Source organism: Schistocerca nitens, chromosome 4 (genome assembly GCF_023898315.1).
Source record: "Schistocerca nitens isolate TAMUIC-IGC-003100 chromosome 4, iqSchNite1.1, whole genome shotgun sequence".
Taxonomy (NCBI): domain Eukaryota; kingdom Metazoa; phylum Arthropoda; class Insecta; order Orthoptera; family Acrididae; genus Schistocerca; species Schistocerca nitens.
In genome coordinates, this window is record NC_064617.1 from 14,691,092 (window position 1) to 14,716,225 (window position 25,134).

A 25,134-nucleotide genomic window follows, 5' to 3' on the forward strand; every position below is an offset into this window, starting at 1 on the left:
ATGGATATTCATGTTCTTCAAAGCCAGCCCGCCCAGGAGGTCGGGTTTAAAGACTCTTCCACTGTTCGTGTGGGTAATAAACTTGTTCGCAATAAGCCACCCACCCAGCCCTCTGCTATGCGACCCAAGCGTAATTCAAACGCTGTAAAAAGTAATGTACAGACTGCAAGTGAAGCGGGAGTTGTTGTTCCACCCGCCCAACCCACGAGTTGTCGTAAGCAGCGAACACGCGCTAAACGCGCTGATTTTGTGTCTTCCGCCTCCACTGCACCGATCCAGAGACAGTGTAATAAACTATTTGTGAAGCTACGCATCCAGGATAAGACCTTCAATTTTCAATTAGACACTGGTGCGTCTGTGACTCTCATAAATAGTGCTACGTATGCGGCTATCGGCCGCCCTAAACTTTCAGCGGCAAAACATTCTTTGGCTACTTATAGTGGCGAACACATTCCTGTGTTAGGTGTATGTAGCGTGCCAGCCACATTCCGGGGCAACACAAAAACGGTTTCATTCACAGTGCTCCGCGCTACAGACAGTGTAAACATATTCGGATTAGACTGTTTTGACTTGTTTGGCCTGTCTATCCAAGACAATGTGTTGCAACTTAATTCTGTTGTTGTCCCTCAAGACAGCATAACCGATTTGTGTAAACGATACAGTGACATATTTAAAGACGAACTCGGTTGTGCTGCGAACTTTGCCGCTCATATTACGTTAAAAGATAATGCGCAGCCTCGATTTTTTCGTGCTCGTCCAGTGCCTCACGCCCTCCGGGCACCTGTAGAAGATGAACTTCGTCGTTGGCAAAACAACGGTGTTATTCAACCCGTTTCAGCGAGCCAGTGGGCTTCTCCCTTAGTTATTATAAAGAAACCGTCTGGCAAGTTACGTTTGTGTGCTGATTTTAAGTCGACAGTTAATCCTCAGACTGTCATTGATTCTTTTCCTTTACCTAGACCGGACGAGCTGATGGATAAGTTAGGGGAAGCTCGTTTCTTTTCCAAAATTTATCTCCGTGAAGCATATTTGCAATTGCCCCTCGACGAGCAATCACAACAGTATTTTGTCATAAACACGTCGTTGGGATTGTTCCGTTTTCTGCGTTTGCCTTTTGGTTGTGCGTCAGCTCCGGCTGTTTTTCAGCGTTTTTTGTCCCAACTTTTGGCTAATGTGCCATCGTGTTGCAATTATTTAGACGATATTGTTGTGTCCGGTCGGACGCCTGCTGAACATTTCCGTAATTTGGAGTGTTTGTTTACAGTGTTGTCTCAGGCAGGCCTACGTTGCAACATCAATAAATGTTCATTTTTCCTTACGGAGTTGGAGTATCTGGGACATGTTATTAATGCTCAAGGCATTCATCCCTCCCAGTCACATTTAGCAGCTATTCGTGATTTGCCCGCCCCTCGCAATCTGCATGAATTGCAAGCAGTTCTTGGCAAATTGACATATTATATTAGGTTTATACCTAATGCATCACAGATTGCTGCACCGTTGCATCGTTTCCGCCGTAAGAATGTTCCGTTTGTGTGGTCAGCTGATTGCCAATCAGCCTTTCAGCAGCTTAAAGAGGCTTTATTGAATGATCGTTGTCTGGTCCATTACGACCCTAACAAGCCTCTGGTGTTAGCTTGTGATGCCTCTTCTTTCGGCCTCGGTGCTGTGTTGTCTCACCGAGTCGGTAACACCGAACGTCCTATTGCGTTCGCATCTAAATTGTTAAACAAAGCTCAGTGTAATTATAGCCAATTGGACAAGGAAGCGTTGGCTATTGTGTTCGGTGTCACAAAATTCCATCACTACCTCTATGGTAGACCATTCTATTTAGTAACAGATCACAAGCCCCTGACGTCACTGTTTCATCCGTCTAAACCAGTTCCTCAGCGGACAGCTCAGAGACTACAACGTTGGGCTCTTTTGTTATCACAATACCAGTATGAGATACTGTATCGCCCTACAGCTCAGCATGCAAACGCTGATGCGCTTTCTAGATTGCCGATTGCTGCGGATGATGTCTTCGATTCCTCTGACGACTCTTGCCATCAGATTGACGCCGATGAGCATCAATCCCTCCGGGATTTTCCGATTGATTATCGTCAGGTGGCACGTGAGACAGCTACGGATCCTCATCTGAGTTTACTATTACGTTTTGTTCAACGTGGTTGGCCGTCCAAGGCAAAGGACATATCGGATCCTGTGGTTCGTCGCTATTATCCGCAACGTCATCTGTTGTCTGTTTCGCACGGAGTTTTGCTGTTACGCACCGAGAATGACCAGCTTCGTGTAGTGGTTCCCCAAGTGCTCCAATCCAAGGTCCTCGACTTGTTGCATCAAGGTCATTGGGGAGTGGTCCGCACCAAGCAGCTTGCCCGCCGTCATTGTACATGGATCGGCATTGATAAGCAGATTACGCAGATGTCTACAGATTGTTCGACGTGTGCCGAACACCAAGCTGCTCCGCCTCAACGCTATTTTGAGTGGGCACGCCCTGGCAGCGAGTACATATTGATTTCGCTGGTCCATATTGGAATTCTCGTTGGCTCATCGTGATAGATGCATTTAGTAATTTTCCGTTTGTTGTGCCCATGCAGTCTACAACGTCTGCACGAACTATACAGGCGTTGACTTCAATTTTTTGTATTGAGGGTCTTCCAGAAGTTTTAGTGTCTGACAATGGTCCACAATTTACCTCTGCTGAATTTGAAAGTTTTTGTTCTGCCAATGGCATTCGCCATGTTCTTACTCCGCCGTTCCACCCTCAATCGAATGGTGCAGCGGAACGTTTTGTACGCACATTCAAGGATCATATGGACCGCCTTCGTGCTACGCACTCTCGTCAGCAGGCCTTCATCACGTTCCTGTCGTCGTACCGGACCACGCCACGCGACGGCCCTTCGCCTGCGGAGCTTCTCCACGGCCGTCGTCATCGCACCCTACTACGGTTGTTGCACCCCCCGGATCGACCCGCCGCTTCTGAGCATCGCACGCGTTTTCAGCGCAACGACGCCGTTTTTTTTTTCAGAGTTTATCACGGTCGCCGTCGTTGGGAACGTGGTACCGTGATAAGTGTCCAGGGTCGCGGTTTTTATACTGTTCAAGGTGCTACTGGGGTGCACAGGAGGCATCAGAACCAGTTGCGCCGCGCTGGCCGCCCGGATTCTGCCGCTCGTTCTTTGTCCACAGATTTGGTCCGCGGCGGGTTCCAGCCGCGCCTTCCGACTTCGCTGCCGCCCCCAGGGCAGCAGCAGCAGCAGCCGTCGCCGCTACCACGCCGACAGCCCGTCCCGTTGATGCCTCCCGCGCAGCTTCATCCGGGAGCGCCCCAGGTGGTCGCTCCGGCGCCTGCGGTCCCTCTTCAGTCGCCACCGCCTTCGGAGCTGATGGACGTCGATCCCTCAGCCGGGCCGCCTTCCCAAGCGGTGGCTGTGCAGCCTGTCCTGCAGCCGCTTTCCTTGGGCACCCCCAAGGAGTCTGACACCGCAGCGCCTTGTCCGGCGCCCACTCAGCAGCCGTCGACGCAGCGTCAGGAGACGCTGCCTCTCTTCGTGGCTCCCGACGCCCCGTCGCGTCCAGTACCAGAAGCTGCGCCCGTGCTCACAGGCGTGCACCCTGACCTCGGTTTTCAGTCGGTGTTTCCCGAGGCCCCGCGCAGCCAATGCTGGGGTGCGGACCGGGAACTGCCACCGACAACAGTCTCCGCCCCGGTCTCTTCTGATACGTCTGCGGCCAGACCCCTCCCCCGCCGTCGACGCTCGCCACGTCATTATTCAACGACGGTGCGGCGATTTGGGGGGGGGAGGAGTGTTATATCCTAGCCAGTAATGCCAACCGAGCCCGCTGCCAAAAAAGGTTGGCAGCATCAAAGTCCGGACGCCGTCCGCACAAGCAGCGCCAGCGATACAGGAAATCGCCGCAAGTCTGCGCGCGCCACCGCTGGCTTCTGGCTTCTTAAGCGCTGGAGTCGCGAGCGCTAGGACAGTTCTGGATTCGCCGCTCAGTTGTAGACTCGCCACCGAATTGTGTACCTGCTAGTCAGTTGTGTGTTCATCGCAGCAGAGTGGTTGTTTGTCGTCAGCCGACGCTGACCAAGCCGCTCCAACTCGAACTAGACAGATTTCTGTAGACCATGTTCACCACTGTGTTCTGTATCGTCGTTAATAAAGATAAGTACCGACTTTCATTTAATCCGAGTGTTTGGGTTTTCATCTTTCTGTTCCCTGTTCCAGCGGACCGGTCGGCCCGCTATTAAAAGTGTGGCGGTGACTTCGTAGGCCGTTTCTACAGCGAAGTGTTGTCGCTACGAAGCCCGTCACAAAATATAGTATCGGGATTGGATACGAAAGGCACAATGCCGGAGGTCTGGTTTTCTCTTTTTTTTTAATTTCCTTATTCACAAATTTTTATAATTACACATGTGCAACCTACCACCTTACGTGATTAGTGGGGTATATATCATTAAAAATATTATATATATATATATATATATATATATATATATATATATATATATATATATGTTATATATCATTGTAATTGCAGCTAATTGACAGTTTTTTCCAGTGAACTACAGCCAGAACAGAATTGTAATGGACAAATTTACTACTATTGATACTATACTTTGTAATTGCTACTTATGTCTAATCTCTACTGCCCGCAGCGTCACAGGTGTGTCAGCAAACATATAAACTTACTATTCAGCGTTACCCACCAAGGTAACCCCTATGAGCGTGCCCCTGCACTAGGCATGCCATGGATGTCTATCGCTGTAGGTTCTTATTTTAATTTTCTAATTGCAAGTCCTACCAACTAAAATTCCTTTCTGTGTCATGTTCAGTGCATGTCCTGATTTGGTGTTATTGAAAACCAGCCCCCCTAGACCTGCACGTGGCGGATTCCAACTATAACGTAAGTCGGCCTGTCCACGCACAGGCGGTATAGGATTAGGGTATTTGACACATTTGGTGTTTGTTGTTAATCCCGGATGAATGATTAATTTATGTCCCTCAGAAATTCTCTCAACACTTTCCGTGATACCACGTATGCGAAACTGTTCAGCGTTTAAAATGTGTCTCCACGTCTCAGTAAGTGGTAAGTGTCATTGTTAGGTAATTGGTCTCGTAGTGTGGTTGCTACATCATTGGAAAGTGGGCACTTGTAAACCACATGGTCAGAAGTACCCTCAAATGCGAGACAGTCACACGCGGGCGTAGCGCTCTTCCCAATGCGACATAGGTATTTCGGGTAGGGCCCATGACCAGCGAGAAAATGGTACAATGCTCGGGTTGACTCGAAGTACTTCATACCTAGTCGTTCCTTCACATGTGGTAAAAATTCAAATGTTTTCGGCCAGTTTCTTCCGCTTTCCATGATTCCTGCCACAACTCTTCACCTCTTCTCCTTATCCTCAACCCTAACGCCCAATATGTCCCCTGTTTGCATGATTTTTCCCAGTACCGCGCTGCTTGTTCCCTAATTTTATAACCAGAGAACAGAGCCCCATTGTAACTAATAGGGCCCATAGACTTCAATATAATGTCCCTCTGCACTCTTCTCACTGTCATGGCAGGCACTACCCTCGTGAGTCTGTGCGCCCAGACTCCCGAGCCGTAACCCACCATTGACGTTAAGATGCTGTTATGATATAGCTTTATGAGATGAGGGGGAAGATGAAATCTTTTGTGACCTATGGAGATAAGATTGTTAAGCACTTTCAAGGGCTCTCTGGGTTATGGTTTCAATGTGTTCTCCAAAGTTCCACCTTTCGTCAATGATGGTTCCCAGGTAGCGCATCTCGCGTCGTCAAATAGCTAGTGAGCCCTCAAATCTCACAGTGGGATTCCTTATCAGCTGTCCATTCAGCAAAAGATATGTAGACTTGCTCGGTGAAGTTGTCATCCTTGTATTTTGGCACCACAGTTGTAATTTTCCTATGGCACTACGTCTTCTCGGCTTCGGCCACCAACCAACAGGAGAAGATCATCCACGTACGCTATCACCTCCAGCACTTCTTCGCTTTGTTGTAGGTCGTCCAACAGTGGCTCCATGTGGATGTCCCAGAATAGGGGACCTAATACAGAACCCTTGGGGCATCCCTTTTGTTATTGTTTTTCCCACTCTTTCGCTAGGGGATAGCCAGATCTCCCGATCCTCGAAATAGCTCCTCAGACAACCGTATAGCGGCCCTGGACACACTTTCTCTCGCAAACAGGAGAAGAGCGAAGGCCAACAAAGTTGATGTCCACCATGACGCCAACTACGTACTTGTACGTGGTTGAGCCACAGACCTCAGCCACCTGGACTGTTGCATCAGATGCTGACTGCCCAGGCCTGAAGCCAAACTGCCTGCTACTCATCAGCAATTTCTCTAGTATCTTCCCCAACAAGTTCAATGAGCAGATGGGTCTGTAAGATTTTGTTTCAGATAGGTCTTTGTTGGGTCCTTTCTTAATGATCACGACATTTGCAATTTTCCAGATCTTGGGCAATTTTTTCTGCCTGAGGCACTCACTGAATAGATGAGTGAGTGGTGGTACTAGCTGGGGGGGGGGGGGCAAGAATTGCACGACCTCTGCCACAATGCCGTCTGGCCCAGGAGCTCTCCCTCTCCTCAACGATTTCATGTGGGCAATCACTTCCTCTTCAGAAAAGGGGTAGACTGCCGCATCATTGATATCTCCACCAAGGTCTTTATTTCTTAATTGGCGCTGTTATTCATCTGTACCTCCCACTCTATGGCCAAGTGGTACTCTCTCTCACTTAAGGAGAAAGTTACGAGATTATGGTCACTTGTGGTGACATTATCTTCAACCTTCTCCCTCTGCACTGCCGTCAGGCAACAGGGACCGGAGGAGGAGCTCAGCAGTCTCCTGGCAAGATTCCGTCATCCTATCCCTATACCTGACTGTTGACAGCTCCATAGAAGAGCGGATTTTTCCTTAACTAACATATAAGGTCTATTGCTAGTTGATTCAAAACTTAGCTTTCCTAGCTCTTTACCCTTACCGCCCATAGTTCCTTTTGGAACCTCTGCTTTGCTTCCCAATATTGCAGCAGCCATCTTTGTCATTCCCACCAGACGATACTGCGCTGGTAGTGCCTCCTTAGCCTTTTACCAGACTGACGCATATCCTCCAGTTCAGCTGACCATGGTGATGGAGAGGCTGCCATGTCCTTCCTCCTACTTCGTACATCTGCCTTCACCACTCTGGTTATCGCGCTCACCATCTCCTCGGCTCTTTCCTCCACATCTATGTCCTGGTGTGTGTCACCTCTGGCAATGCAGGAATGTCGCACTCCCTCGCGAGGCGCTCCCAATCTGCTCTTTTATAATTCATCTGTAGCTAACACTCTATGGCCACGTGGCACACTCTATCACCTAAGGTGAAAGTTATGAGATTATGATCACTTATGGTGGCATTATATTCAACCTTCTAATTTTGTATGATGTTGACGGCATTTGGTGTGACTAAGGTCACGTCTGTATTTGTGCCTTGTCCCCCTCCCACTGTATAGGTAGGAAGGTTGCCAGGTTTGTTAGCCACCACAAGTTGTAAAGCCATGATTGACTCTTTCACATTCCTTCGCCGGCCAAATACACTTCGTCCTGCAAGACGCCCGACCGACGACAAACCAAAGTCGTCCCCACTACAATCATGTGTGGCAAGTCATGGTGGACCGGACCTCACTGCTGCCACACCCCGATTGAACTTGTGCCGCGTGCCAACTCAAACAGTGCCAGGTCAGAACTGTACTGCTAGCGCCTCCCAACTCACTGGCAGAAATAGTAGTCAGCAAAGATAATATGCCAGGGCTTATATCGATAAGCGCCGCTGCTGCCGCTCACGGGCAGGCAAGGCGGCAACTCAGTGATACCAGTAATTGAAATTAACATAACGAAGTGGTAGTACAGTAAAAACAGAATGTCAAATGAGATATGGTATGAACATGAGCCACGCCCAGATCAATCAGCCTGATGTCAATATTGGTAACCTCACCCCCTCCGCCTCTGTAAGTGTGTTTGTGTGTGTGTGGGGGGGGGGGGGGGGGGGAGAGTGGGGTGGGGGTTCTTGGCCTATTGGCAAATAGGAACTGCAAGGTCATAATGGTCTCTTCCATCTTTCCACCTCTTTCATCACGATTGCTGCTGTTCCAAAGGGGGGATTTGGCATTTATGTGCACCATAATCACAATTTTGCGTCCCCTTAACGTCATAGTGACCTGTACGAGTTGGTCAAAGTACACATCTATCTCCCTTCCATACTGGAAGTAGGTTTTCATGAGGTATGTTACCCCTATGGGCGACTGGAGCTCCACGACGTTACGGTGGTCATCTGATAGGTATGACAAATCTGTGACTCTCAGAACCTTGTTCAGTGCTAAAATGGCAGCTTTCGGTTCATCACTGAAGCTTATTATCAGCCAGTTGATGGTGGCAAATGCTACTTCCCAGCTGGAGTGTATGGCTCCTGTAGACAGGGCACATGCAGGGTCATCTCGTCTACCACCCCCCAAAGCTCCTGCATGACCAACCTGTTGTTATGTGCATTTGGTTTTCCCAGCTGTATTTCTGTTGTCATGGGAAGTACATGTGAACGTGTGTCTCTGGGAAGTTTTTCCTCCAATCGAAAGCAATTCTTCCAAGGGACAGAACAGACTGATTATATATTTGAGACCAAATGGTTCATTCCGTCTTTCAAAGATCTCCACACCAAGTCACGCAAGGCAGCGGAGTCAGTGGGAAGATTCATTGTCTTCAGCTGTATTCTATCTACATCCTCCATGGGCGAGATGCTGACTTTATGCCCGTGCTTGTGACTGGCACACACCACATGCCTCGGAGCTATGGTCAAGAGAGCTGGCTCTTCGAGGTCGGATAGCTGCAAGGTGTATTGAAAATTATACTATATTCCAACAGAATCGATTCCTATTCTTCCGATGGTTGATCGACCTGGTGTTGTCATGTCACTGCTCGTGCTACTCATGGCGTTGACCTGTACCTGTTGTCCTGGTACCACATTCCTCTGCATAACCACTGGTCGGTTAACCACCACGGGACGCATTTCTTACCATGCCCGATCTTCTGGCAGGATGCAACCCCTGCAATAGGTAGAGGGAATAGGTTCAGTCTGAACACATGCGTCCACCATTTCTATCCTTCGTGTTATGACCTTCAGCGACCATACTCAGAAATCGCTTGAACCTTTCAGCCCTCTCCGCATCCCTACTCCTTTTGCATGGGTACTATCTCTCATGCATCCTGTGCCGTGTTATGGCCTCAGTCATAATCGATCCTAGATATTAATCGTTGCTCTGGCATCCTGTACGTGGGGCAGTTCCTATCAATGGTGTTACAGGACTTCTACCCTCTTAGTGCAGTTTTTCTTTATATCATTTTCTGCTCCGCACCTGGGGCAAACCAGCCTCTGAGCACAATACTTACCCACCTGATCTAAATCTCTGCGGTTATGACATCGAGGTACTTTAATGGATGGAATCCAATGTAAAGTTTCCCCATAGATGTTAGCTTCCTCCACATGATCCCAGAAACCTCGGCAACGTAGGGTACCACGTCGCGCTTCCGAGGCCCAGTTCTGAATCGTAATTTGTAATTTGAATTCAGTTTTGAAATCCTCAGTGCTCATGTCTTCAAATTTTTACTGCCTAATTGTTTCACAAATTTCATTTTGGTCAAGAGTGACCGGCACATCATGCAGTATCACAAGAGGATTTTTGTTTTTCGGCAGCTGCAACTTCTCCGCATTACAAAGTATCTGGTTGCTTAGTATCTGGTTCCTGTCCTCTTATATTGCTACATTCTTAGTTGCTTTAACTTTATTGGCCCTAATCTTTTATTTTGAAGGGTTTACCATAGTTGTAAATACACTCCTGGAAATTGAAATAAGAACACCGTGAATTCATTGTCCCAGGAAGGGGAAACTTTATTGACACATTCCTGGGGTCAGATACATCACATGATCACACTGACAGAACCACAGGCACATAGACACAGGCAACAGAGCATGCACAATGTCGGCACTAGTACAGTGTATATCCACCTTTCGCAGCAATGCAGGCTGCTATTCTCCCATGGAGACGATCGTAGAGATGCTGGATGTAGTCCTGTGGAACGGCTTGCCATGCCATTTCCACCTGGCGCCTCAGTTGGACCAGCGTTCGTGCTGGACGTGCAGACCGCGTGAGACGACGCTTCATCCAGTCCCAAACATGCTCAATGGGGGACAGATCCGGAGATCTTGCTGGCCAGGGTAGTTGACTTACACCTTATAGAGCACGTTGGGTGGCACGGGATACATGCGGACGTGCATTGTCCTGTTGGAACAGCAAGTTCCCTTGCCGGTCTAGGAATGGTAGAACGATGGGTTCGATGACGGTTTGGATGTACCGTGCACTATTCAGTGTCCCCTCGACGATCACCAGTGGTGTACGGCCAGTGCAGGAGATCGCTCACCACACCATGATGCCGGGTGTTGGCCCTGAGTGCCTCGTTCGTATGCAGTCCTGATTGTGGCGCTCACCTGCACGGCGCCAAACACGCATACGACCATCATTGGCACCAAGGCAGAAGCGACTCTCATCGCTGAAGACGACACGTCTCCATTCGTCCCTCCATTCACGCCTGTCGCGACACCACTGGAGGCGGGCTGCACGATGTTGGGGCGTGAGCGGAAGACGGCCTAACGGTGTGCGGGACCGTAGCCCAGCTTCATGGAGACGGTTGCGAATGGTCCTCGCCGATACCCCAGGAGCAACAGTGTCCCTAATTTGCTGGGAAGTGGCGGTGCGGTCCCCTACGGCACTGCGTAGGATCCTACGGTCTTGGCGTGCATCCGTGCGTCGCTGCGGTCCGGTTCCAGGTCGACGGGCACGTGCACCTTCCGCCGACCACTGGCGACAACATCGATGTACTGTGGAGACCTCACGCCCCACGTGTTGAGCAATTCGGCGGTACGTCCACCCGGCCTCCCGCATGCCCACTATACGCCCTCGCTCAATCCTATCGTTAATCCTATACACATATACACATACGTAACAACTTTATTAATTATAACTCCAGCATATTTGTTAGCGAAAAATTTAAATTCGTCAGTAATATTGTATTCATTAAGCTTAGTAAAATTCTGTGCGTTCTCATCGAACTTCTCCAATGCTCCCATCTTCCCATATTCAAACCGCACTGAATCAGCCTGTGTGTATTCCGTCCTCCATCTACACATTCTACCGAAATATGGTCTAGTCAGCAATCTCCGTCGGCGTATCCATCGCCGAGGACGCGCACGACGATTCCACATCCGGGTCCTCATCCGACGATAATTCGATAACCTCCTCCTGGGCCTCATTGTCCGACGGATCCGACGCCATCTCACTGCCCGTGAGGCCATTTTCTAGGATGGCCTACGGCTGTGTGTCTGAGAAGGACTGTGAGGTTACTATTGTGGCATGCTACCAGTGTTAAAGACTGCGATGGAGCTCCGTATACCACGGCAAACTGTCTGACACTGACGGCGGCGGTGCACAAATGCTGCGCAGCTAGCGCCATTCGACGGCCAACACCGCGGTTCCTGGTGTGTCCGCTGTGCCGTGCGTGTGATCATTGCTTGTACAGCCCTCTCGCAGTGTCCGGAGCAAGTATGGTGGGTCTGACACACCGGTGTCAATGTGTTCTTTTTTCCATTTCCAGGAGTGTATTTCCTGCTCCTTTTTGGTGTCCTGGTAGAGCAAGGGTCTTAAGACGACAGCCATGTCCGGTCTCTGTGACACCTTGGTTATGGTTTCTCTCGTAGTTTGCACTTTGGGTACCGCTTGAGGGACGACACCCGCCTTAGATCTCACTGGCTGTTTGCCCAGTCTTTCATTCCCTTTTTCCAGTTGATCCACTCACTCTTCGAGCTTTGCATTTGCCCAGCCCAAGAAGCGAGTTCATTCTTTATAGCCAGGATCGCAGAATGGCTTATTGTTCCATTCTTCTCAATGGACTCCAGGAGTTGCGTAATCCTGGCGTGTCTGTCAATTACGCTCTCCACATTCTGCCCCAAGCCCCCTTGTGGGGAGGGGACAGCAAGCATCGAAGCCTTAGCAGGTGCACTCTAGTCGCTTGTCTCGTCGTAAGCCAGCTCTGGTCTTTATTCTTTTTTTTTAAGTACTTTATTGATACAACACAAGATATTAATACAACTGAAAACAAAGATTATGATACAAATGATTCATAAAACAACAACATTATGTTATACACAATAACCCACCACCACCTTATTTAATTAGTGGGCCCTTTTATCATACGAAACAAATCAAAAGCAGCTTATACGTAATTGGTTAACGACACTGATTATGGACAGGGTTAATCTAACTTGTTAACTACACTCGACTACTCTGAGACTAATCCACCCTGCAGCGTTACAGGTGTGCCAGATGATATACAAACCTACTATTAAGGCCTGCTCACTGAGCTGATCCCAGTGAGCGTGCCCCTGGCACTGGGCTGGCCATCTACTTGAAAATCGCTGCAGTCCCTACCTATGTTAGTAGTGTTAGTGTTATAATCTTACATTATTCTAGTGTAACTACTTTCTAAAAAATCTAGTGCGAAATGTCAAGTTCGGCAATGATACACCTGCCTTCGTGGTCCTGCAGCGCGGCGGATTCCGGTCGTGAAGCGGCCGGCCAGTTCCGCTCTCAGCGGCATTTGCAGGTGTACCTGTGCCATGATCGGTTTATCTTTGGTCTCTAACCATTTTGGTTCCTAATAAAATCCCTCGTGATCTTTGGGATATTTCATTTGCCAAACTGTTTAGGACATTAAAGGTCTCGGCACGACGTATTAGTGCATGTGTATCTCTGTTCGGTAATTGGTTCCTGAGTTCAAGCGCCACATCGTCGTATAACGTACAGTCACAGACGACATGTTCGGGTGTTGCTTCCGGAGCACCACAGTCACACGCCGGTGTTGGCCGTTTTCCAAATCGACATAGATATGTTGGATGTGGGCCATGTCCTGTAAGAAAGTGCAGCAGACCCCTGCTCGGCTCAAAGTAGCTCATCTGTAGCCTTTCCCTGATTTTGGGCAGTAGTTGGTATACCCTTCTTCCCGTTTCTCATTTTCCCATTGCTGTTGACATAACTCCTCGCCCCCTCTACTAATTACATATTTATCCCCTACTTGTATCCCCATGATTTCCCTAGTCTTTTCCCCTTGGAGACCTAATACCACACGCCCTGCTCTCGGATTTTTATGTCCAACGGACGTAACCAAATTATTATCAGTAAGGCCCCCCCAGGAATTGTTCGGTATGCTCCAACAGAACGCAATAACATGTTCCGCTGCACCCTTCTCACAGTCATAGTGGGCACCACCCTCGTGGGACGGTGTGCCCAGACCCCGCTCGCATGTCCTACTAAGGATATCAGCATGCTATTATGGTAGAGTTTTATCAATTTGGGAGGTAGGTGGAATCTTCTATGGCCTATGTTTATAAGATTGTTCAGGACTTCTAATGCTCACTGCATTATGTTGTCTATATGTGAATTGTAGTTCTATTTTCCATCTATTGTAACTCCTAGGTATCTAGCCTCCCGACGCCAAAAAACTGGAGTTCCTTCAATTCTGACGGTCGGATTTCTAACTAGACTGCCTTTCGTTAAAAGATATGTAGATTTATGTGGTTCAGTTTTCAAATTTGACTCTTGGCACCATTCATGAAGCACTGTCATTCCTTGTTCTACTTTGGGCTGAAGTTCCTCTCGGCTGCGGCCACCTACCGGCAGGAGGAGGTCGTCGGCGTAGGCTATCACTTCTAGCACGTCCTCAATAAGTTATAGTTTCTCTAGGACGGGTTCTATGTTGACATCCCAAAAGAGTGGCCCCAGAACAGATCCCTGGGGACACCCCTTCGTAATGGTTTTACTTATTCTTCCGCTGGGCGAACATAACCAGACCTCCATGTTCATACAATAGTTCCTCAGATGGCCATAGAGGGGCACTGAGCACTCCTTCTCATGCAAGCGGGAGAAGAGCGAGGGCCCCCACAGGTTGTCGAAGGCACCGCTGATGTCTACCATGATGCCTACCACATACTTCTGTGGGGCTGAGCTGCAGACCTCAGCTCCCAGGGCAATTGCGTCAGACACCGACCACCCCTTCCTGAAGCCGAACTGCCTGTCACTCATCCTGCGCAGTATCCTGTGTGCTGTCAGTCTGTCAGCCAATAGCTTCTCCAGCAACTTCCCTAGCATGCCTAGGAGGCATATGGGCCTGTGGGGTCCTTGTCTTTTCCCTTCTGAATAATCACCACATTAGCCCTTTTCCAGATTTTGAGGAATTTTCCGGTCGTAAGACATTCATTGAATAGTCCCATGTGAGACGCTATTAGCTGAGGGGCGAGGAACTGCACAACCGCCGCTGCTGTACCGTCTGGCCCAGGCGCCTTGCCCTTTTTTAATGATCTGGTTTGTGCAGCGACTTTTTCTTCTGAAAAGGGGTACACCATGGTGTTGTTGGTGTATTCATTCTGATCCTCCCTGCGGATTTGTTTTGGAGTTCATTCTCCTCATTTTCCTCGTCATCCGGCAGCAGAGTGCACAGAAGAACTTCGGCAGTTTCCTGTCTCCGTCTCTGATTGTGGAGACGACCACAGGAGACCTGATTTTTTTTTCTAACCAATTTATACGGTACTCCCCATGAATCAGTGTTTAGTTGGCTCAACACATATCTTTCCCAACATTTCACTCTTATTTCCTTTAATTCCTTTTGAAATATTTCTTTTTCTTCTGTATGCTGCTGCAACCAGTACTGCTTTTCTTGCCAGACGGCACTTCGCTAGTAGTACCTCCTCGTTCGTCTCACACACTGACGCATACGTCCAAGGTCGGCAGTCCATGGCGATGAGGAAGTCGCCACGGCCCTCCTCGTGGTTGGCACAGCGGCTTTAAGCGCTCTAACTACTGACCCTACCAACTCTTCGGCGTACCTATCTGTGTCTAGGTCACCCTCAGGCAATGGTGGAAGGTCACACTCCCGATCCAGACAGTCTCAATCTGTTTTATTATAGCTGAGTTGATTTTCCCATCCCAGGTCCCAGCGGCACTCTTCTTCACTGAGACAAAATGAAATTAAATTGCGATCACTTGTAGTGGCGTGATCCATAACCCTCCAACCTTTAATGATGCTGATGGCATTAGCGGTTGCCAAGGTGACGTCTATGTTTGTCCCTTGTCCACCTCCTCCTGTGTAGGTGGGGGGATTTCCAGGTTTATTTGCCACTACAAGTTGGGAAGCCATGATCAGTTCCTCGGCCTTCTCACCGTTTGCATCCCTTGTGCCGCTGTACCACATGGGGGACTTGGCATTTATGTCTGCCGTGATAATGACCTTACGCCCATGCAGTGCCGTGATGACTCTCGCAAGGTGATCCGAGAAGTCTTCAAAATTTCCTCCATATTGAAAATACATGTTTACAAGATATATTATTCCTACTGGTGTTTGCAACTCTACAACATTACAGTGACTGTTTGATAGCTGCATTATTGTGGTGGCCCGTAGGGCCTTATTTGCGACTACTAGAACTGCCTTAGGCTCTTCTCCGGTGGAAATTGTTTGCCAGGTGGTAGACATGAATGAGATTTGCCCAGCTCGGGAGTATAGCTCTTGCAGACAGACTACATCCAGTCTCCTCTCCTCCACTACCGTTTGAAGTTCCTGCATGACTAGCCGACTGTTATGGGTGTTTGTTTGTCCTACTGCGATTTCAGGTGTTATGGAAAGTAGGTGTGGAAATTGCAGTCAGGCCATGGTTTGTTGTAATCTGACGCAATTCGGCCGTTTGCAAGGACAGACTGTACGTAAATTTCCTGCATATTGAATTCCTCTCCTCTTCTCTCAAAAACCTTCCTAACCAGGTCACACAGGGCTCCGAACACAGTGGGAAGATTCATTGACTTTAGCTGTATCCTATCCACAGCCCCCATTGTTGAGAAGGTGACCTCCCTGCCATATTTATGCCCTATGCGTACGACGTGCCTGAGCGCCGTAGTGAGGACAGCTGGCTCCTCCAAACTCGATAGTTGCATTGCAAGCTCCAAGTTCGGGTGTATCCATCTTGGCTCCGGGTCCGGATCTCTTGGCATTATTTGAAACTGCATTGTGCTCGTGATTGTTCTTGTACTCGTAATCGTATTGTCTTGTAAGATAGGTTTAAGAAGTCCTTTTTGAGCAGGGATGATGCTATTGCTTTCTGTCAGTTGCAGGCTGTCTTTTGTTTTCTCAACTGGCTCTGTCTGTATGCATAGATCAACCATGATTGTCTGTTGTGGGCTTATTTTTTCTTGTTTTGTGACAATGCTTTCAGCCTCCGGGTTGAGTGTCGAGCTGACACTCGGGAGAACCGGAGTCATGGGCTCAGTCAGATTGCCTATATCAGCCATGTTTTCTCCTATTTCCTGTATTTCTACTTCTGCTTCAGTCTGGATTCATGAATCAAACATGATTGTCTTTTACTCTTTCTTTGTTTCTTGAAGAGCGTTAAAGAACTCTTTGAAATTATCTGCTCTGTCAGCATCCTTTCTCTTCTTGCTATGAGACTTTCTTTTCTTGGTTGATGTGGCTTCGTTGTCAGCTTCAGCCATAATCTGTTCTGGAGATCAGGAGCTGTTCCAGTAATTTGTAGGTTGGGCAATTCCTCCCGGTTGTGCCACAGGTCCTTTTTCCCCTGCGTGTACATGGTATGCATATACCGGATTTCCTACAGTCTTTCTCAAGTGGTCTTCCTCTTCGCATTTGGAGCAGGCCGGCTTCCTACTACAGTATTTATGAATGTGGTCTATGTCCCCACAGTTATGGCATCGGGGTACGATCAGGTAGTCTTAGACGTTTATAGCCTGAAATCCTGTGTACACCCTGCCCATAGCTGTTAATTTCCTCCATAATGACCCCGTTACCACGGCAACATACTGGACTACATACCTGTCTAGGTTCCGTTTTGAATCTGAGCTTGAAATCTATTAGGAATGTTTCCATATTCATGTCCCAGTCTTCAAGGTTCTGCTGGTATAGGATTTCACATAGATCTGTCATTGATTTAGGAACGTCATATAAGATGACAAGAGGATTTCACTTGCGGAGGGGGGGGGGGGGTCACACTTTATTGACTTGCATAGTTTTTGGTTCCCTAGAAGCTTCTTTTTGTCATCTTCCGAGACGACATCTACAATAACAATTTTCTTGGTTACTTTTACCTTATTGATCTTGATTTTTCTCTCTTACTGGGTTTAGGGTAGTGGCAAACATTTCCTGGACCTTTTTGATATCTTAGCCAGGCATTGGTCTTAGGAAGACTGCTGTGTCCGCCCGTTTAGACACCTTAGCTATGGTTTCTTTCGTGGTTTGTGCCTTTGGTGCAGCCTGTGTCGTAACGCCAGCCCATGTCTTTACTGGTTGTTTTCTCAGTCTCTCGTTTTCTTTCTCCAGTTCTTCGATCCTCCCTTCTAGCTTGGCATTGGCGATTGCCCATGCCGCCAGCTCATTTTAATAGCCTGCACTGTGGCCTGACTGATTTGGTCGTTCTTAACATTTTGATCTAAGAACTGGGTAATTCTCATATGCCTTTCCAAGTTACTCTCCTCCGTCGTCTGACCCAGGCCATCCTGTGCCTAGGGATCAGCTAGCAAGGAAGCCCTTATGGGCGCACTCAGATCGCTTGTCTCTTCGGTAGCCATCATTAGTTAAACAAGCGAAAACAGGTTGTTGGGAGCCCGTCTGTGACCCCGGACCGGCTACTCTGGCATGGGTGGTGGGGTGGGGGGGTGGCGCGGGGGGGGGGGAGACTAGATGCAGCTCGCCCACCAACCTCGCCCCTAGGTCAAGGGCACTCCTTAGCTGCGGGGTTCAGCACACCGTTGACAGTGTACTGGTCCCCTTCAGTGGCCTCGTCATCGGCGATTTCCCCCAGCGCTCACCGGCAAGTGTACCCCACACTCTGGAGAAGCGGATGCACTCCTCGCCCTTCGCCACCTACTTGCCCGAGCTCCCGCCTAAAGGCCTAGGACCCACTCCTACTCAAGTGGTAGGCCGGTCACTCAGTCGTTCGACGGTCTGGACCCTGCTAAACTGGTCCAGGTGATGTCACCACCTCCTAGGTTTGGCACAACACGTCCCGGTTACCCACTGGCGTGGCTAAGCACCCTTGCCGACTCACGCCGAGGTCCCACGCCGACAGACGAGGTCGCCGGCATGCAGAGCACCTGCTGGTCTGTACCCTGCGGAAAAAGAGAGAGAGTGACAGATGTTCGGTCCCTCAGACACAGCTCCCCCTGCGCCACGCACCCTTCGCTTTCGCCTTGGGTTGGGGGCGTTAACGTCCTACCTTGACGGGAGTTTAACGTCCTTCCTTGACACACGACAACACTCACCGTTCCACAGCTCGGAGATGTTATGAAATGATAATGTGTTGATAATGATGGTATGGCCCGGGTCTTATGTTGTGGAGTTTGACATCATCGAGACAGTGTGGCAGGCAAACCCGAGTTACGTTTCCCGGAGCGCCTCAACATGTACTGGGGGATCATGGCTGGCCATGTCTCACCCACCGCTTTTGATAATTCGCGGTGGGCCAGTGCGTTTCAGTGAGGATTGTACCCAGTTAAGGGTGAAGACCTTAAGTTCTGATTCCTTCCATCTACTGCATATGACGAATTATTGGAAATATAGCAATGGGAATACTTCGCGACTACGCCGCTCGTCTACAACAATTGCTCGATTGTCGAAGAACTTTCAAATGTGCATTGCTCGAGAGATATTTGGGTTACAGAATCTGGCTTGGATTAGGCGACAGAGAATGGAATTCTGCTTCTTCAGGTGTACGACACAAGGTGAGATGATGTCAATACGATCAATGGGAGTATTTCGCGTCTATGTGGCTAGGCTAAAATAATTAACGGATTGTTGAAGAACCTTCAAACGTACATAGCTAGAGAAGCATATGGGCTAGGGAGTTCTACTTTCCACTAATCGACACAGTTTAATTTGTGCTTATTTCCATGTACGACACAAGATGATATGCTGGAAGTACGAGCATTGTGGGTACTTCGCAGCTACGAGTCTTGCCAAAAAAATTTCACCAGTGTCGAAAAATCTTCATACGTGTATTGTTCGACGTGTATCTGGGTTAGAGATCTCTGGTAACCACTGATCGACAAAGCTCTAAATTGTGCTCCTTGCGATATACCACACAGGACACAACAATAGAAATAAGAGTAATGAGACTACGTCGCATCTACGCAGATCGAATAAAATAGTTACGCGAGTATCGAAGAATCTTCAAAGATGCATTGTTTGAGAAGCAAATGGATTAGAGAGATCTGTTATGCACTAATCGACAAAGCCTGAAATTGTGATTCTTGCGATGTACCCACACTTGATGCGTAAAAGAAAATACGAGCGATAGGAGTGCTTCGCTGCACGAAAAGCATTATTCAACATGATGGCGTTGCTGTCAGGGTACCTCTGAGCCATAATCCATAGGTAACGGTCACCCACTGCAGTTTTAGCCTTTCGGAGGTTTGAGCGAAGCATGTTATCGACAGTTCCTGTCTCTCTATATCTCCTCCATGTCCGAACAACATCGCTTTGATTCACTCCGAGACGCCGGGACTCTTCCCTTGTTGAGAGACCTTCCTGGCACAAAGTAACAATGCAGACGCGATCGAACTGCGGTATTGACTTGATCGTCCTGGCATGGTTGAACTACAGACAACACCAGCCGTGTACCTCCTTCCTGATGAAACGACTGGAACTGATCGGCTGTCGGACCCCCTCCGTCTAATAGGCGCTGCTCATGCATGGTTGCATGCATCTTCGGGCGGGTTAGTGACAGTCAAAGGGACTGTGTCTGTGATACAATAGCCACAGTCAACGTCTATCTTCAAGAGTTCTTGGAACTGTGGTAATGCAAAACTTTTTTTGATGTGTGTTCAAACGTGCATTGATCGAGACGTATATGGATTATACAGCACCACTGTACAGAGCCTCAAAAATTGATTCTGGAGATGTACGACACAAGATGAAATAAAGGATATACGTGAAGTGCTTTGGGGCTACATGTCTCGCCTAAAATAATAGCGCCAGTGTCGAAGAACATTCAAACGTCCTTTGCTCCATAAGCATATGAGTTACAGACGTATGATTTAGACTAATTGACAGGGCTTGAAAGTTTGCTACTTTCGATGAAACGATGCAAATACGAGCAATGAGGGTACTTTGTGTCTGTGCAGTTCCCTATAATAATAATGCGGCTGTCGAAGAACTGTCAAAGGAGCACTGCTCGTGAAAGTTATGGGTTAGAGAGCTGGGGTTTGCACTGATCGACAAAGTTTGAAATTCTTCTTCTTTCGATATAGCAAGCACGGTGCAATAATAGAAATAGCATTAACAGGAGTACCTCGCGCCTGCGTGACTCACGCAAAATAATTACGCGAGAGTAGAAGAATTATCAAACGTGCATTGCTGGAGAAGTATATGGGGTTAGAGAGATCTGGTAGGCACTAATTGGCAGAACTCTAAATTCTGTTTCTCCTGATGTACTACACTTGATATAACAATGGAATTACGAGCAAAGGGAGTACATCGCATCTATGCGGGTCGAAAAAAATAGTTACCTTCAAAGGCGTATTGTTCGAGAAGAATATGGTTTGAGCAGCTCTGGTTTCCGCTGGTCTACAGAGCTTCTTCCGATGAACTGTTGCTGTTGTGGTCTTCAGTCCTGAGACCGGTTTGATGCAGCTCTCCATGCTACTCTATCCTGTGTAAGCTTCTTCATCTCCCAGTACCTACTGCAACCTACATCCTTCTGAATCTGCTTAGTGTATTCTTCTCTTGGTCGCCCTCTACGATTTCTGCCCTCCACACTGACCTCCAATACTAAAATGGTGATCCCTTGATGCCTCAGAATATGTCATACCAAACGATCCCTTCTTCTAGTCAAGTTGTGCCACAAACTCCTCCTCTCTCCAATTCTGTTCAATACCTACTCATGAGTTATGTGATCTACCCATCTAATCCCCAGCATTCTTCTGTAGCACCACATTTCGAAAGCTTCTATTCTCTTCTTGTCCAAACTATTTATTGTCTATGTTTCACTTCCATACATGGCTACACTCCATACAAATACTTTCAGAAACGACTTCCTGGCACTTAAATCAATACTCGATGTTAACAAATTTCTCTTCTTCTGAAACTCTTTCCTTGCCATTGGCAGGCTACATTTTATATTCTCTCTACTTCGACAATCATCAGTTATTTGGGTCCCCAAATAGATGAACTCCTTTATTACTTTAAGTGTATTATTTCATAATCTAATTCCCTCAGCATCACCCGAGTTAACTCGACTATATTCCATTATCCTCGTGTTGCTTTAGTTGATGATTATCTTATACCCTCCTTTCAAGACACTGTCCATTCTGTTCAACTGCTCTTCCAAGTAATTTGCTGTCTCTGACATCGGCGAACCTCAAAGTTTTTATTTCTTCTCCATGGATTTTAATACCTACTCCGAATTTTTCTTTTGTTTCCTTTACTGCTTGCTCAATATAGAGATTGAATAACAGTGGGGAGAGGCTACAACCCTGTCTCACTCCCTTCCCAACCACTGCTTCCCTTTCATGCCCCTCGACTCTTATAACTGCCACCTGGTTTCTGTACAAATTGTAAATAGCCTTTCGCTCCCTGTATTTTACCCCTGCCACCTTCAGAATTTGAAAGAGAGTATTCCAGTCATCTAGTCGACATTGTCAAAAGCTTTCTCTAAGTCTACAAATGCCAGAAACGTAGGTTTCCTTTTTCTTAATCTAGCTTCTAAGATAAGTCGTAACGTCAGTATTGCCTCACGTCTTCCAATATTTCTACGGAATCCAAACTGATCTTCTCCGAGATGGGCTTCTCCCAGTTTTTCGATTCGTTTGTAAAGAATTCGTGTTAGTATTTTGCAGCCGAGACTTATTAAACTGATAGTTCGGTAATTTTCACATCTGTCAATACCTGCTTTCTTTGGGAATGGAATTATTATATTCTTCTTGAAGTCTGAGGGTATTTCGCCTGTCTCATACATTTTGCTCACCAGATGGTAGAGTTCTGTAAGCACTGGCTCTCCCAAGGCTGTCAGTAGTTCTAATAGAATGTTGTCTACTCCCGGGACCTCGTTTCGACTCAGGTCTTTCAGTGTTCTGTCAAACTCTTCACGCATTATCATATCTCCCATTTCATCTTCATCTACATCCTTTTGCGTTTCCATAATATTGCCCCGAAGTACAACGTCCTTGTATAGACACTCTATATACTCCTTCCACCTTTCTGCTTTCCCTTCTTTGCTTAGAACTGGGTTTCCATCTGAGCTCTTGATATTCATGCAAGTGGTTCTCTTTTCTCCAAAGGTCTCTTTAATTTTCCTGAAGGCAGTATCTATCTTACCCCTACTGAGATAAGCCTCTACATCCTTACATTTGTCCTTTAGCCGTTCCTGCTTAGCCATTTTGCTCTTACTGTCGATCTCATTTTTGAGACGTTTGTATTCCTTTTTGCCTGCTTCATTTACTGCATTTATATATGTTCTTCTGTCATCAATTAAATTCAATATTCCTTCTGTCACCCAAGGATTTCTACTAGCCCTCGTGGTTTTACCTACTTCATCTTCTGCTGCCTTCACTACTTCATTCCTCAAAGCTACTCATTCTGCTACATTTCTTTCCCCCATTCTTATTCCCTTATGCTCTGTCTGAAACTCTGTACAACTCGGGTTTAGTCAGTTTATCCAGGTCCCATCTCCTCAAATACCTACCTCTTTGCAGTTTGTTCAGTTTCAATCTACAGTTCATAACCAATAGATTGTTGTCAGAGTCCACATCTGCCCCTGGAAATGTCTTACAATTTAAAACCTGGTTCCTATATCTCAGTCTTACCGTTATATAATCTATCTTAAGCCTATCAGTATCTCCAGGCTTCTTCCATGTATACAGCCTTCTTTTATGATGCTTGAACCAAGTGTTAGCTATGATGAAGTTGTGCTCTGTGCAAAATTCTACCAGGCGGCTTCCTCTTTCATTTCTTCTCCCCAATCGATATTCACCTACAACGTTTCCTTCTCTTCCTTTTCCTACTATCGAGTTCCAGTCACCCATGACTATTAAATTTTCGTCTCCGTTCACTATCTGAATAATTTCATTTATCTCATCATACATTTCGCCAATTTCTTCGTCATCTGCGGAGCTAGTTGGCATATAAAATGGTTCATATGGCTCTGAGCACTATGGGATGTTACGTCTGAGGTCATCAGTCCCCTAGAACTTAGAACTACTTAAACCTAACTAACCTAAGGACATCACACACATCCATGCCCGAGGTAGGATTCTAACCTGCGACTGCAGCGATCGCGCGCTTCCAGACTGTATCGCCTAGAGTCGCTCGGTCACTCCGGCCGGCTGGCATATAAACTTGTACTACTGTAGTAGGCGTTGGCTTCGTGTCTATCTTGGCCACATTAATGTTCAATATCCTGTTTGTAGTAGCTTACCTGCACTCCAATTTTTTTATTCATTATTAAACATACTCCTGCAGTACCCCTATTTGTATTTATAACCCTGTATTCACCTGACGAAAAGTCTTGTTCCTCTTGCCACCGAACTTCGCTAATTCCCTCTATATCTAACTTTAACCTACCCATTTCCTTTTTTAAATTTTCTAACCTACCTGCCCGATTAAGGGATCTGACATTCCACGCTCCGATCCGTAGAACGCCAATTTCTTTCTCCTGATGAACTATACATGAGGAAGTATTGGAAATATGATAAAAGAGAGTTATTCTCGGCTACCCGGCTCGCCCAAGGTAGTTACGCGATTATCTACGAATGTTCAAATGTGACTTGCTCGACGGGCGCATGGGTTCTTAGAGAGCTCTGGCTTACACTAACAGACAATCAGGTGCTGGAAGATTTCTTGGGGAATGGCAGCCCATTCTTCACGGAGTGCTGTACTAAGAAGAAGTATCGATGTCGGTCGGTGAGGCCTTGCACGAAGTCGGCGTTCCAAAACATACCAGAGGTATTCAGTAGGATTCAGGTCAGGTCAGGCCAGTCCATTACAGGGATGTTATTGTCGTGTAACCAGTCCGCCACAGGGCGTGTATTATGAACAGGTGCTCGATCGTGTTGAAAGATGCAGTTGTCATCCACGAATTGCCCTTCAACAGTGGAAAGCAAAAAGGCGCTTAAAACATCAATGTAGGCGTGTGCTGTGATAGTGCCACGCAAAACAACAAAGGGTGCAAGCCCCCTCCATGGAAAACACGACCACACCATAACACCACCGCCTGCGAATTTTACTGTTGGCACAACACACGCTGGCAGATAACGTCCACCGGGCATTCACCATACCCACATCCTGCCATCGGATCGCCACATTGTGTACCATGATCCGTTGCTCTACACAACGTATTTACACTGTTCAAACGTCCAGTGATTGCGCTCCTGACACCAAGCGAGGCGTCGTGTGGCATTTACCGGTGTGATATGTGGCTTATGAGCAGCCGCTCGTCCATGAAATCCAAGTTCTCTCACATCCTGCCTAACTGTCATAATACTTGCAGTTTGGAATTCCTGTGTGATAGTCTGGATATATGTCTGCCTATTACACACTGCGATCGTCTTCAACTGTCGGCGGTCTCTGTCAGTCGGAGACGAGGTCGGCCTGTACGCCTTTGTGCTGTACGTGTCCCTTCACTTTTCCGCTTCACTATCACATCTGAAACAGTGGACTTAGGGATGTTTAGAAGTGTGGAAATATCGCGTACAGACGTATGGAACTAGTTGCACCCAATCATCTGACCACATTCAAAGTCCGCGAGTTCCGCGGAGAGCCGCATTCTGGTCTCTCACGATACCTAATGACTACTGAGGTCGCTGATAAGGAGTACCTAGCATTAGGTGGTAGCACAATGCAACTAATACGAAAAACTTATGTTTTTCGGCGTGTCCGGATACTTTTGATCTCATAGTGTAGTTACAGAAAGCCAGCAGCTGTGCGTCGCAGAAAGATTGCTGGACACCCAGAAGACGTTTGAAATGCAGAAGTTGGATTAG

General features: G+C 47.5%; 1 protein-coding gene across 1 annotated transcript; it reads left to right on the forward strand.

Annotated features, from left to right (window-relative positions):
* Positions 1-25,134, forward strand: LOC126251363 (uncharacterized). The gene is made up of 3 exons (XM_049951741.1): positions 1-130; positions 3,187-3,721; positions 25,050-25,134. Exons 1-3 carry the CDS (start codon positions 1-3, stop codon positions 25,132-25,134), a joined length of 750 nt encoding a protein of 249 aa, XP_049807698.1.